Here is a 15800-nt window from a genome sequence, read left to right as displayed (position 1 = left end):
TATCGCGACAAGAGTGCATCGATGAACTAAAATCTTTGTATGACTATGAAGCACCATCCTATAGCACTGTGAAAAACTGGTACAACGAATTCAATCGTGGCCGACGCTCGCTCAAAGACGAATCCCGTGAATGTCGTCCAAAAACAGCCGTTGTGCCAGAAAACATCGATGCCGTTCGTGAACTGATAATGCAAGACCGTCATGTAACATACTTTCAGATAGAGGCATGCTTATGCATTTCTCCCACCAGCATACATTCGATATTGTATGAACACCTGGCTGTAAAAAAGGTTTGTTATCGTTAGATCCCGCACAATTTGACAATCGCTCAAAAAAAGGCTCGAAAAAAGTGCTTCGAAAATTGGTTTGAGCGCATGCAAAAGTGCATAAATCTTGATGGAGAATATTTTTTAAAAACAATAAAACCATTTTCGTTGATAAATATTCCTACTTTCATTATTAGGCCAGAAATATATATTAGCAGCCCTCGTATTACAGTGGATTTGCCTAAAGACGATAGGCCAAAAGAATATCGAATATGATCTACCTTCCTGGATTGAGTCTAGTTGCAAATTTAAAACCAAAAGTTGTCAATATTTATTAAACTCAACTTGGACTTTAAAATGGACATCATCATTCTTCGTATATATGTGTTTTTAGCATCAAAAAGGAAGGCCTTCAGTCGTTATCAGGCAAAAACGTGCTCTTAAAATGAAGTTTCGGGAATGGTTTGATAGAAAGGATGTTCATATTAGAGTAGTCTATAAAAAGTTTTCCAACTTAAAAGATCTTCAAGAACAATATTAAGTATAGATGTTCTACGATCATTAACTTGATACTTCGAAAATGGTTCAATCCTATACTGCTTCGGGTCGAAGTGCTGACGAAAAATTCACGAAGTTGGCATTCGTGTGAGGCGAAGTAATGGACTTCGCTGGAATGAATGGGCGACAGTGTAGTGGCATTTGACTGATCTACTGTAATATCTCCATAAGGAATCCATTTTAACTCACTACCTTCAGTGAGTTAGATTTTGAACCAGGTCTTACTTTATCTCAATAGTAACTACTTCAGTACATGCGCATATTCTACTTAGTATCACATACTTAACCCACACTTCGCATCCCACACAGTTGGACTTAAGTTAAATTACAACAAAAAAACAATCAGTTGTATGCACCAATCGGAGAATGGGCACAATTCAATTGGCATTCGATCGCAATGTGCTAATCAAAATTAAACCAAAGCAATTCATTATAATATTTTAATTGGCATTTTTCCATAAATTTAAACGATCGACGAGTTAATGGCGGCAAACGCCAACTACTCGCGCCAGCAACAACAAATGCGGGGTAAACAAAATAAATGCGGCACATGTGAACATTGAATGATATTGCTTTGGTTGGCAAGCGAAATGAGACTCGCTACGCAGAAGTCATATAAACCGCCTCCGCAAGACGCACGGTAGACCGAAGTACCGAAGACACCTACATTAGCGCGAATATGGAGAAAAACAACAAAAAAAAAATAAAGAGATCTTAAAAGAAATCTTTAAAGCAGTACAGAAAGCATTTAACGGGTAGATAGTACACAGAGCAAGCGCAACAATAACAAAAACATAGACACTGTAAAGCGCATACGCTTAAACGAAGACCAATGAAGCGTTTGAGTGAACCAAGCAAGCAGCAAACAGAACAGTCAGTCGGCCAAGACACCAACAGGCTAACTAGAAGGGGTAATATTAAGAAAAACGAAAAAAAAAATAAACAGAACAATGCAAGGCCAATTGTTAACTAAACGTAACGAAATTAAATGCGAGAGTGAGTGGGGTAAAGGAACAGCAGCATCTGCGGTAGCGCGAAGAAGCCGCATCGCCGCGTTCTGCACCGTAAAACAATTGCAAATTACTGGCGCCCTAATTAGTGAGGCGTTTTCTACTTGACCAAAGAAGGATTCTCGAAACACATAAAATGTGTGCCTGTGAATAAATGAATTCGTTCAGGCCAAAAGGGTGTTCAAGCGCTGGAAGCGCAGTGGTCACTAATGGTATTGTGAGGCAGTCAGTTTAAATTTGATAGTAAAATAATGAGCTGATGGATAAATGTATCAAGTGGAGACTTTGCATTCAGTTAAAATGGTAGAATAAGCATTACTGTGCTTAAGTGAAGAATAGTTGAATATTCAGATATTTTAGGCGGTATTATTTAGTCAGATGGGTCTTAGGGTGATTTGGTCTGAGGGTTGTTTGGGAGGTTAATCATCTCTTCGTTGCCTTTAAAGGACAGGTTAAAGGACCCCATTGTTGCTTAACGTCATTGGAAGCCACGGACAGACTTCACTATCTACGTGGCAATGTATGGTAAGCAAATTTGAGAAGAATTCAATAAGTATCAACCGAAATCTAACTTTAAGGAAACCATGTCATTGCGGAATATCGCTGTCGAAGAAAATGTGTAGAGGTAGCTCGGGTAATCTGAACAACAACGTGTGTTTTTGCTTCAGAATTTGATCTTACAGCCGTTTGGAGATCCAACTGAGCCTGGTATATGTAAATCATTTTAATTAGGATATTAGTTTTAGCAGAGTAATTCTTTTTCCATCAGAAGAAAAATAGAAATAATAAACGAGGTTTCAACGAATAATCACTCAAGCTTTTGATCCAACCACCGGGATTGTGTGAGTTGAGACTACAAGATTCTTCCCTGTAGGATTTTCATAACTCGATACACAAATCAAAATCAACTGAGTCCATTAAATTCAGCATAACCTTTATCTATGTTCAGGTTCATATCTATCAACTATTCATTTATAATAACAATAGAGAGACAATCAGAATCTTTCCAAATTTAGTTGAAAAAAAATTATTTAATATATTTGGTATACGAGTATATAGAAAATATATGTAAAACCTTCCGTTTATCAGTTTGATATTTTAAACTACTGATTTTTATATATTAATACATTTTATATACCTTAAGCGTCAGCTAGAAGTGCTTACTTTGTCTCTGCGTCTACAAACAAGTCCCAATTCATTGTTGTTTGTGTTACGCCACAGTAGGAAAACATGACTTGCTACATGGGGATTAATCATGTAGAAGGAAAATACTTTTTGGTTCTCACAATCATCTGTACTTGTGTATCTATGTATATTATTACAATGTATATTATATGCTTACATACATAGATGTAACTGTATCAAACTTCTACACATATATCTACTTTTCAACTCTTGGGTGCTTAACTAGGAAGTGTTAAATATTCGCTCGAATTCACAGTTTTTGTATCGATGAATGTACAGTAGCGAATAATAAAAATGCAGTTATATGATATGGAAGCTATTTTAAATATATGTAACTATTTGGACTGCGAGGGAAGTGCCGGTGCTGATATAATTTAGAACAAACGAGAAACCATCTCTTCAAAAAGCTGGTGTTTTTTTTTTTTAACTTGAGTGGAGCACAGATAAATTACTCAGAACTTAAATAAATAAAATAAAATATTGATTTTGTGAAAATAACTGTTTCCTGCGCAAAAATAATTTTCAAAACTAAAAAAATTACAAATAAACTCTCTATTAATTTCATATAACACGGGTTTTCTTAAGACGTGTGGTTTTCATTGAGGCAATACTTTTGTCGGAGTTTGTCTTTTTGAGAGCTGTTACGTGATTTATACTCAGTTTGAGTTGCCATTTTATATTGAACAGACTTACATACTCCGTAATAATTTTTATTGATGACATACCTCTCAAGTTGCTGTAAAAAGTAGCCGAGAATTGGGCTTACCGGGTAGAATTTATTCTAGTCAGCTGTGGTGGTCACTTTTCCGAAATCATTTTTAAAATATTATGACAAACCTCTATCTTTATAATAAATCTAAATTCTTGGCCATTTTATTTCTTCTTGAAAACCACATGTTTATAAAAAACAGCCTTTAAAAGGTTGGTATATAAAAAAGGCGCGAACAACCGATTTTGTATAAATATTTGAACTTTAAATTTATTATGCGTGATAGTTGCTCCAAATTCTAATATAATTTATAAAAATATTTATCATTAATATATTGAGAAAGAGAGGGAGAGAGCGATTTAAAAGGCTATATGGTACAAATGTAACTATTCTAAGCTTTCTATAAAACATTCAATGTCTAAAATATTTTCCCAACCGGATTACAATTCTCTTGCTCGCCACTGTATGCAGTAATAGCATGTAACATGTATGCTTGTATGTAAGGACGCATATTGGCACAGTATGGGGTATCACATTTTCGTTGTAAATCGACATTTAAACACCTCCAAAAAAGAAGCAAACAAAAATCCGACGTAACAAAAGTGCAAAAAGCAAAATCAAACAGCTTTGAAGCGGCGCATTTAACAGTTGTAAGTGGCAAGAAAGTTGGAATAAAGTAGAGAAATACACAGATCACACGTTGAGGGCATACATTGGTACATATGTACATGTCTAGTTAGCTATTTTACAACAAAAACTACTTACAAACATACATACATGCATACATACATGCATACATACATGTGTGTACCAATTCAGCTAGTCCTGCGCATTGCTGCCACACACATATACAATCATATAAAGACACATTTACAGATACTTTTATTCCTTTTCGGTGCTGTGTATGTTTTTTCTGGTGATAACATAAATTAGCAACAGAATCATTTAACTTACACAAAAACAACACAAACAACAAAAAGAAGCACCAACTGGCCGCATAAAAAACTGTTACAACTTTGCGAACAAGAAAGTTAACAATCACAACAGCGTCGACAACTGCAACTGTTGGTACCATTTAGCACCAACATCAACAACGCCAACAACAGCAGCAGCAACAACAAACATTACTGCTCGTTACATTTGTGTGTTCTGTTTGTTGTTGTTGTTGCCTTTAGCAAAAGTTAGCTTGGGCTTAATTAGCCGCAAGCAGTTAGGGTCTAAATGAAATGACCAGCGATAAAGATGGAAAAAATTGCAAAAAAGGGATTTAGCAGTGTTGTTTAACTGCGGGGTTGCACAGCACAGAGAATGTGAGCAAATGCCTAGTGTATTTCTCATATGCTAACTGGAGCATATGCAGCTACTTCATTGAAATATGGACTATATCTTTATAAATACACTATTCATAAAGTGATTGTTTTGGATGTTTTAATAGTAATTCTGTTATTGTAGTAGTGACGAATAAAGTCAAGAAAAGAAGAATATAAAACAGTTCCACAAGTTCATTTTGATTTACATTTTTGATTTCTATATTTATTGGCAACTTTAATTAGCGCAAAAGTTAACAATTGCCTGGAACGCTGGAAACTACAATCAAACTGTAATGGACAGAATCCAGAACGTATAAAGTGAGGTTAGGTTATAGTGAATGCTTTTTCTTTCATTTTTTTATACTCTCGCAACAAAGTTGCTAGAGAGTATTATAGTTTGTTCACATAACGGTTGTTTGTAACACCCAAAGCTAAACGAGTTAGATATAGGGTTATATATACCAAAGTGATCAGGATCCGAATGTCTGTCTGTCCGTCCGTCCGTCCGTCTGTGCAAGCTGACTTAATTTTTTAACTTGAGTAAAAATTAAGATTTCTTGATGAAACTTGGCACACTTATTTCTTGGCACCATAGGAAGGTTGCAAAACTGCCACGCCCACAAAATGGCGAAAACCGAAAACACATAAAGTGCCATAACTAAGCCATAAATATAGCTATGGAAATAAAATTTGAAACATAGGATAGGATGTACTTTTTTTGGAAAAGTTGGCGTGACCCCGCCCTCAAATAGGTTTTTTATATATAACTCGCAAACCAATAGAACTATATAAACCAAACTTTCTGCAGTCGTTTCTTTTAGCCATTTCCTTATACAGTCCGAAAATGAAAGAAATCGGATAATGACCACGCACACCTTCCATACAAAGGTTTGGTTGAAAATTACTGAAAGTGGGTTAACTCACTAACGAAAAACGTCAGAAAAACTAAATTTCACATAAGAAATGGCAGATGAAAGCTGCACTCAGATTTTTTTACAAAATTGAAAATGAGCGTGGCGTCGCCTACTTATGGGTCAAAAACCATATCTCAGGAACTACTCAACAGATTCGAATGAAACTTGGTTTGTAATAGTTTCCTTACATCCCAATAATATGTTGTGAAAATAGGCCAAATCGCTTCACAACCACGCCTATTTCCTATATACCAGAACTTTGAAGACGTTCTGAATCGTTTACATTACAATATATAAAGTAAGTCCTAGTGAAGATATCGGTGCAGAACTTTGCACAAATACTATGTTTATAGTGTGGCAGCCCCATTCTAAAAATCGCCGAAATCGGACCATAGCTTTTTAAGGCCCCATATATCGAACACGAGGACCTCGGTGCTTCTAACCTAATATTATGGTTTCCAACTTTCAATGGACTTTATATAATATATATGACGAATATGTGGGTCAAATTGTGTATTATATAATATAAATAAAGTTAAATAAAAAATTGCGAGAGTATAAAATGTTCGGTTACACCCGAACTTAGCCCTTCCTTACTTGTTTATTTTATATACATGCAATGATTAAATACTAACAACAAAGCAATTGTAATAAGTTAAAAAGAAATTAAAAGCAAAATGTTAGAGAAATTCATTTGCTGCTCCAGTTGATTTGCTAAGTCTGAAGGCCTCTTACGTTTCTGTCGGTATTCTCGCTCAGCAGTTTCGATGAGTCTCGATACCTCTTCATTTACATGCCGTCTTAGCCTCTTTTGCAAGTTTGGTTATTTCGTTTACTACTGAATCCACACCAAGATCACGGATAAGGTCAGCAGATCTAACATACCAAGGAGCATTAACTATACTGACTTGAGCAACTCCATAGTTGAGCTACATAAGCCCAAATTGGCTTTAGTACTTAATTATATATAAACAGCTTGTTTTCGATTGCAAACGTGGTTCTCCTACTGACTAGGTGGTAAAACTTAGCAAATTTTATAACAAGCTCACCCATTTTTTTCTTGACATGCTCTTTCTGAAGCTTAGCATCTAGGGTGATTTCTAGGTACTTAGCATTAGTTTGATGTGGTATAGGGGTACCATTTATATAAACGGGATGGTATGATGATTTTTTAAGTAAAGAAATAAAATGAGAACTAAATTACAAAATGTGATTTTTTCAGTTATTTAACAGTAAATTAATCGATTGATATATTATAGCTCATACATTCAATTACTCAAATAGATTTATAGGCATATACTGTGCAAATATTCAAAAGCACTTGCTATCACTTTTTCTGTAATTTATATTTGCTCAATTCTTTGCTTGTTTTCATTTTTATTTTTTTTCTAATTTTATTTATTTTAATTTATTTTTTTCTATTCTTTGTAAAACATTTCTATGTAGCATAGCCCCAGACAAAGCTTCGTGTGTGTAATCTAAATTTGTGAATCTTGTTAAAAGCCATGGAAAACTGGGTTAAAATTTGCATAGTTTGCAAATTAATTTAGCATTCTTACGATTGGTTTTCATTTTTTTTTTTTTGCAATCCGATTTATTAGACAAATAAAACTACAAACTAAATAACACTTTAATTTAGAGCGCAGTGAGCACATTGTGTACATTGGACTTTATTTACTAGGGATGTCCTTAATAATTTTTTGTGTTAAAACGAATATAAATGACGGAGACGAGTTAATGGTGTGTAGAATGTGTGATTTTCTAAGGATAGACGACCTTCATTCGCGGAGGTTCAAGAGGCTCGCTGTAATTAATATTAAAAGTTATTATAATAAACTACAACAAAAAGCAAATCAAATGTAGATTGGTTACTCTAAAAAAGGGTTTTCTCTCTTTTAATCTGAATATATTTTTCCGAGATTTTAGTTGAGAATTCCAACGTTTAGTAAGATCAGAGTATATTGTTTTAGTGTCGAATTCAAAATTACTCAAAACATCTTCATTACATTACTCAAAACACCCCCCGCAATCACTTGCTCACGTTAGGAATATACGATTTTAAAAATTCTCAGTACGCAAAAATCATAGACAAATATATCAAATCACCCTAAAAGTATGCTTTGAAATCAGATTATATATCTAAATTCTACAATCCATTACTCATTTCAGTTTTAACTTTGATTATAAATCATCTCTCAAGAGATTATTTTTGTTTAATGGTGATTAACTTTATCTTCAGTTCGTTCAATTACATTTTTGAAGCATTTATTTGGCATAATTTTAGGCGTTGAACAAAGCAGCTTTTATTACCGATCTGATGAGAGAGTTTAGTAGGAATATCATTTTTTTGCCAAGGAATATTTCAGGTTTGTTAATAGTGAGAAAATTCAGCTTTGAAATAGCAGTGACATATACGGGCTGCCTATAATATAAGGTAGATATTATGGTGAGGACTATTATTTCTATGAAATTAGTTACAACTATTATGATGTTTTAATCATACAGTTTTTGTCTGATAATTCTAATAAAGGAGATGGAAATCATTTCTGTGGCGAAAATATCGAATTAAGAAGGCTTTCCTTACCTCTCCATAAAGTTTAATGAATTAAGAACAAGTAGAAGGCGAGAGTACCATGATGTTGAATCCCATCCTTTATTTCAACATGTCGAGCTTCTTTTACCATTAAACAAATCTATACAGAAGCAAGCATTTTCCATTAAATTAACGAAAAAGCTCATGGATTGAAAGCTATGGATGCTTACAATTATTAATAACAAACGCTGATAACTGCCTTTAAGAAATAAACAAATTAGATAAGAAGTACATCGAATTATTCCAATAAAAGCATCACACATGTTTTTCACTTTGTACATTTTTTTCTAAAGAAAAAACTTATGTGGCATCTCCCCAACTGTATGTATATAAGTGAGTGCATTTTGTATGAGGGTGCAGTCGATACAACTATTAAAGTCTTGTCAGTGCACACCTACTTTTGCTGCGCTTCAGGTGTCATATCGAAACTCAAATGCGCTGGCGCAGGGGCAAAAGAATATGAATTTCACCTTTTCTATGTACATACATCTACTCGTATAAGTATGTATGCATGCAAGCTAGCGTGTGCGCCTAGTAATGATTATGAACGCATTGCGGAGCAATTCATCTGCGCATGTGTCAGATGTGTTGAATTTATTGACAATTTGTTGAACTGTGACAGTAGCGATTTGTCATGTCAGTTACTCCCAATAAGCATTAGACAGGCAGACAGGCGCATACCTACTCCAGGCCGTATGTACATGCATACAGGTGAGAGTTGTTCACTTTGGTGTGTAAATTTAAAGTTCTTTTACCTGATTTTCATTAACTACTCTTCTTTTTACCAAAGAGACATTCAAATTTTCGGTGTCAGTTTAAAATATATGATTGATTTTGCTGACGTCACTTTCGCGAATGACTACAAATAATCTGTTTCTATTTCTCTCATATTCTTTTTCTTTCTCTCCTCAATTATTTTTATATATATCTAGGGCTTTATCCTCCCTCTTTCTTTCTCCCTCTCTCTATCTCTCCCTTTCTCCCCATCAAATTCAATAGTAGTTATTTTGTCGAACAGAAGAAGAAATGTTAATTCTTAGTTAGATCGAACTGTTTTTCGTAGCAGAAGTATATTTATATCAGAACAAGAGCGAAAGTCTAAGTCAGATTCTGGGTACCGAGCACATACTGGTCAAAACATATAGCAATCCAATATCTTCCCTACAAGGCACATGCTTTCACATGCTCTACGCATTTTTAAGTTTTGCCTTTTTTGTTAGTGTTATCTCTATTCTTTTCTTGTTGTAATTTCTGTGTGGCATGCAACGCGCCCTAGTGGCACCTAACCAAAGAATACACAAACAACAACAACAACGTTTGCCTTTCAACCGTACAATTCAGTTATCTATGGCTCATAATCAGCCAAAGCTGGCAGCTTCACAGCTACGCCCTGCGTCGTCTCGCTTCTTCACTGTAGGTATCTAAGTATATACGGAGACCAGTAAGAGTATAGTATGTATATAATTTCACATAACAGCGCATCGTTTATTTTATTTTATTTTTTTGTGTTTTTTTTTCTTGGCTTAACGAAATAAAACGATTTTAGCCATTTTTATTTAGTTCCAATTAATTAGTGCTTGCAATGCGATGCCATAACTTTTAACAGCAACATGGCTAAGTGGCAGCAAGTGGCAAGTAGCCGTTAATACTCATTGCAGAAGTGTTTTTAATGTTGCCAGAGGTTAAGGTAACTAGCTACCGACTGCTTGTATGAGTGCTGGTACTCATGTGAGTGGACAATGGTAATGGTTGGCAATAATTTGTGCTTACATTGGATGGCTGGCAAAAGCTACAATCGAAGGAATATGTGTGCATGTGAAGTTGCTTGAAAGTAATTGAACTAAAATATTAGCTCAAGTTAGCTTTCTGTTCTACAATTTCTATAAAAATCAAACTTTTTTTTAAATATCCGACAATTTAATCGATAGTCAATTTGTATCGATTGTAATTATTTCAAAGTTGTTATCGATAACTGTCACATATATGAATGAAAATTGCATATTAAAAGTAATCGATACATTTTTAATATTTTCGATCAATATTTATCGATAAAATTTGATTATACTGATAATATTAGTTGATCAATTTGGAGACTGTATTTTGTCGAAAATTGTTTTCTTCTGCATTAATATCAACACTTCAAAAATTTTTATTTTTTAGAGACCACGTCACCATGTCATTTAAATAAATATCAAGCATTTCAAGGCCATGAAAAAAAGCCTAGCTAACTGTCGGTTGCATGCTACCAAATACAATAATATTGCCACTACTCACTGTCATTGTCACATAAACGCCACACTTTGCCATTAAGGCAGCGCACACACCGTGGTCAAATGTTGCCACAGAAAAAGAAAAAACAAAAATTAAAATAAAAACTAATTTAAACTAAAGGAGTTTCTAGCTTAAGTCTTTTGTTTGTCACATGCGGCGGTAACCCAGCGGCGTTGATGCCACAATGAGTAGAGAATAAGCCGTAAAAAGAGCACAAATGTGTTGCACAAAAAACAAAGTGGGTGCCACGGCAAGATGTCGCTGTGACTTTTTAGTCCATTTTGTTTTTTTTTTTTATGTTATTTTTCGCTGCAACAAATGTGTGGCACATGGGCTGTCGATATTTGCACCAAGCGCAACAAGAACTCTAACTGTGCGCCACTCCAATGCGAACTGAGCTGAGTGTCTATATCTGATTGTGTTTGTCTTATTGCTATTCCTTTTGTGCTTTTTGTTGTCTTTGTATTGGTTGTCTCTACTATTACGGTGCTTTAATTTTGTGTGGCAGCGTAGTTCTTGTAAAATTTATCTCGATCTTCTTGAAACAAATAAACAAATGAGTGTGCTTGGCAACAAAAAAGACTTAACTTGAAAATGTAAACAAATAAAATCGCTTTGAAAACAAAAATAAATAAAATTTTAAGGTGTGCAAATGTGAGCACTACAATGAAAAGTGGCAAGTTTGTTTAGCATAAGAATTTTATTTTTCATTTAATTTATAATTTTCTTAAAATTATTTTATTTTTTTTTATTTATAATAAAAATTTGTTTAGAGCTGAATAAACATTATTTTCAGAGTTGCCATTGAAATATTAGGTCTAAAACTTTGCTTCCGCCGTTTTTTTTGTAAATTTAAGTTTTTTTTTTTGTATAAAAACGGTTACAAATGTCGATGAGTCTCAGCCGTACTTTTCTTGAAATTAAAAAAGAAAAGCAATATTTCCCGTAAATGTCGAGAATTCGGCTCAAAAAGTAACACTTTCAGTTGAGAATAAGTTTGGGATGCAAACAGATCTCTACAAATATTTTGTTGGGTTAATGTTGACACAAATGTCCACGATCGATATAAAAAAAATCGATTTAATCGACCTAGAGACATCTATTGGAAAACGAAGGAAGCAAAGTTTTAGACCTAATATATTATCCTGAATAAATCAGTTCAGCCTCATTTGGCTTAAAATAACTAATTGATCACGAAAATACAGTGTTCTCAAATATTCAAATCCAATAGAGCTCACATGTTTAAAAAACAAGCGAAATATCTTTATTTTTTGTCAAACAATTTAGTTTCATTTAGTGTAGTTCATTTTTATATCTCACTGTTTCTTATATAAGATTATTTCTCATATTTATTATATTACAAAAACAAAAATAATAGAAATTTAAGAAATGAATAATATAAAGAAGTAAATAAATTTAAGAATTTGAATTCTTGAACAACCCGATACTTTTGTCCTTATTTTTATCTTATTTTTCCTTATGCATGTTTCATTTTGTCAAGTTGACCTCAAATCAAGTCGATATTTGCTTGCATTTAATTACGATTTTTCTCAATGATTGCTTCAAATTTTAAACAAATATATACAAGACTGATATATACATAGGAACATGTATAAATATACATATATATTTGAGATCGCATTTTCTGCAAAACAATAATAATGTTGTTTATTATTTGCACTGTACAAGATCAAGTTTGTTGCTTAAGTCTTTTGTCAGACGGTCATTGCTAAATTGGAGCAATATCAATGCATTGCCTATGTATTAGTAACTAAATGTGAGTGGTTGTAGGCTTTTAAAAGAAATACAAAAAATCAGAAAAAAAGAACAAAAAATATTTTTAAAAAATAGTTACTAATAAAGCAAGACAAGCTTTATATGCTTATAAGAATCTAACAATCGTTAATTAGCACTCTTAAATATAACTACAACTATTGCAAACATATGAACTCATTTTCATTAATTTGGCGTTACGTGGGCAAGTCAACATGCTTTTCGAAAGTTAATTGAACGTTTGGCATTGACTTTTTAAGAAATGTAAATAAATCTATTTAATATAACGTAAGTATTTTTTATTTTATTTTATTTTATTTTTTATTTTAGAAGTAAATCTTAAAATCAACTTGTTTATAGTTTAACGTTTAATAGAGAGCGTCTACGGGCATTTTTGTTTTGTCGATGGAACGAGATAGTTTAGGAGAAACATAACTTTTTTTTGCCAAAGGATAGTTCGGGTTTGTTAATAGTTAGAAAATTAAGGTCTGGAATAATAGGGACATAAACGGGCTGCTTATAATATAAGGGATATATTCTGTCTATGACCATTATTTCCATGAAGTTAGTTATAACTATTTTGATGCATTAATTATACAGTTTTTATTTGATGATTACATCAAAAAAGATGAAAATCATGTTTTATATTATATTATGTTTTATTTTATTTTATTTTAAAGGTATTTGCCGATAAAGAATGAAGAATTCTGAGAAACCCAAACCACTAAAAACTTTGTGAGTATTCCAAAAGTTTGCTACGAACCACCAAATGACGTCAAAGGCGAGTCAAAACTATTCAAAGATTTATTAAGCACCACATAAGGAAGAGTTAATGGTGATTTATAGTATAATTCATTTAATTTCTACACTTTTGCCAATATATCGTTTTATAGGCCTAGTCATAACCATAATAATAAATAAAAATAACAAAAAAGCTTGCCAAACCCTGCGAGCGGCATAACGGCCTATCCACTATTGTTATTATTGTCAATAATAGCAAATAGATAATAGAAAACCACAACAATCTGCAAAAAGGCCTAATAAATTTGCGGCGTCTGACACTGTTTGGCTATTTAAATTAGCTTAATGGATTTTTGGTTAATTTACTTGAACAAAAACAACAAAAACAAATAATACAAATAAGGCCGAAATGCGTGATTTCGACCGCAAAAAGCCAAGCGTCGATTACTAATTGAATAAATCGCTGAATCAGTTTAAAAAACAACAACAATATCTAAAGCTTCACACTCACCTGGTAAACATTGCGGACTGCTGTTGTTGTTGTTGCGCTTGCGTCTGTTGCTGCTGCTGTTGTTGTTGCTGCTGTATGCTAACATGTTGGTGATGTGCATGCTGCTGTTGTTGTTGCTGTTGCTGGTGCGTATGCTGTTGCTGATGGTGTTGCTGTTGTTGTTGCTGCTGTTGCTGTTGCTGTTGCTGTTGCAACACAGCAAGTGTTGACTGCGTCTGCTGATGCTGATGTTGCACTAAATGTTGCGCAACATGTTGCTGACTAACATGCGTCTGTGGTTGCTGCTGCTGCTGCAGATGTTGTTGCATTTGCATATGTTGCATGTGTTGCGCATGCAACGTGTGCAGATGTGGATGCGCTAGCGCGTGTGTATGCGCATGCGCATGCATCTCCGCTATGGGCGTGGGTAACAGCGCCGTGGGCGTGCCTGCACTCAACGCTGTGGGCTTCTCTAAATGTTTATCAGCGTACATTTTGTTGTTATTTCTATTTTGTGCTTACTTTTCTTCCTTTTGATTTAATAAGCGTTTTTGTGATTGGTTGAGCTGTTCACATTTGTAGTTGTTTGGGTGTCTGCAATTGGATTGGATACATTTGGAATGCAGTTAATTACGGTTTATATGTAAGTAAATGAGAAGTTGAATTAGTATAAATTTATGTTTGATAAAATGAGTAAAATTTAAACTTAAGTGGATCAGTTATGGAAAAACTTGAAAAGAAGTAAATAAAATTCTATCTGTAAATGTTAATTACTTCCAGTTTCTTAAAGCTAATTATTAAATATTCCTGTTTATCTAAATTGAGTCTTCCTTAGTTTTATATTTTGAAGAAACATAATATTTGCTTGTCTTGTTTTGCCTTTCTGTCATTTTAATTGATTGTTTTAAGAGATAACTTCAATAGTGATTCTGTTTATCGAAGAATTGGATAAAATTCTAACAAAGAATTCTCGGTTTAAGAAGATAGAAGAGAGACAAAATATTCTTATTAGAATAAAAAAATATAATTTTGATTGCTTATATGTATGTGATTGGCGTTGCAACCGTTTAGCCGGTTATAGCCGAATCGACGATAGTGCGCCACCTCTCTCTCTCCTTCGCAGTTCGGCGCCAGTTGGAGATCCCAAGTGTAACCAGGTCGCTCTCCACCTGGTCCCTCCAACGGAGTGGAGGCCTTCCCCTTCCTCGGCTTCCTCCGGCGGGTACTGCATCGAACACTTTCAGGGCTGGAGTGTTTTCGTCCATTCGGACAACATGACCTAGCCAGCGTAGCCGCTGTCTTTTTATTCGCTGAACTATGTCAATGTCGTCGTATAACTCGTACAGCTCATCGTTCCATCGTCTGCGGTATTCGCCGTTGCCAATGTTCTGAGGACCATAAATCTTACGCAAAATTTTCCTCTCGAAAACTCCTAGTGTCGTCTCATCTGATGTTGACATCGTCCAAGCTTCTGCACCGTAGAGCAGGACGGTAATGATAAGCGACTTGTAGAGCTTGATTTTGGTTCGTCGAGAGAGGACTTTACTGTTCAATTGCCTACTCAGTCCAAAATAGCACCTGTTGGCAAGAGTTATTCTGCGCTGGATTTCGAGGCTGACATTGTTCGTGTTGTTGATGCTGGTTCCCAGGTATACGAAATTATCTACGACCTCGAAGTTATGACTGTCAACAGTGACGTGGGAGCCAAGACGCGAATGCGCCGACTGTTTGTTTGATGACAGGAGATATTTCGTCTTGTCCTCATTCACCTCCAGACCCATTCGCTTCGCCTCCTTATCCATACGGGAAAAAGCAGAACAAACGGCGCGGTTGTTGCTTCCGATGATATCAATATCATCGGCGTACGCCAGGAGCTGTACACTCTTGTAGAAGACTGTACCTTCTCGGTTTAGCTCTGCAGCTCTTATAATTTTTTCCAGCATCAGGTTAAAGAAGTCGCACGATAGTGAGTCACCTTGT

At 34.5% G+C, this 15800-nt stretch overlaps 1 protein-coding gene across 1 annotated transcript in view; it reads right to left on the bottom strand.

Moving 5' to 3' along the window:
* LOC105215838 (uncharacterized) overlaps nt 1–15800 on the bottom strand; it is a 121274-nt gene that overhangs the window by 86106 nt on the left and 19368 nt on the right. The window contains exon 2 of the mRNA XM_054233845.1: nt 13842–14414. Within this exon, the coding sequence (XP_054089820.1) occupies nt 13842–14314 (473 nt within the window). The 5' untranslated portion in view covers nt 14315–14414. The remainder of the gene's footprint in view (nt 1–13841; nt 14415–15800) is intronic.

This window comes from Zeugodacus cucurbitae, chromosome 2, assembly GCF_028554725.1.
Source record: "Zeugodacus cucurbitae isolate PBARC_wt_2022May chromosome 2, idZeuCucr1.2, whole genome shotgun sequence".
NCBI lineage: Eukaryota > Metazoa > Arthropoda > Insecta > Diptera > Tephritidae > Zeugodacus > Zeugodacus cucurbitae.
Note: the sequence above shows the minus strand (reverse complement) of the source record. Positions and strands in the feature narration are given on the sequence as shown.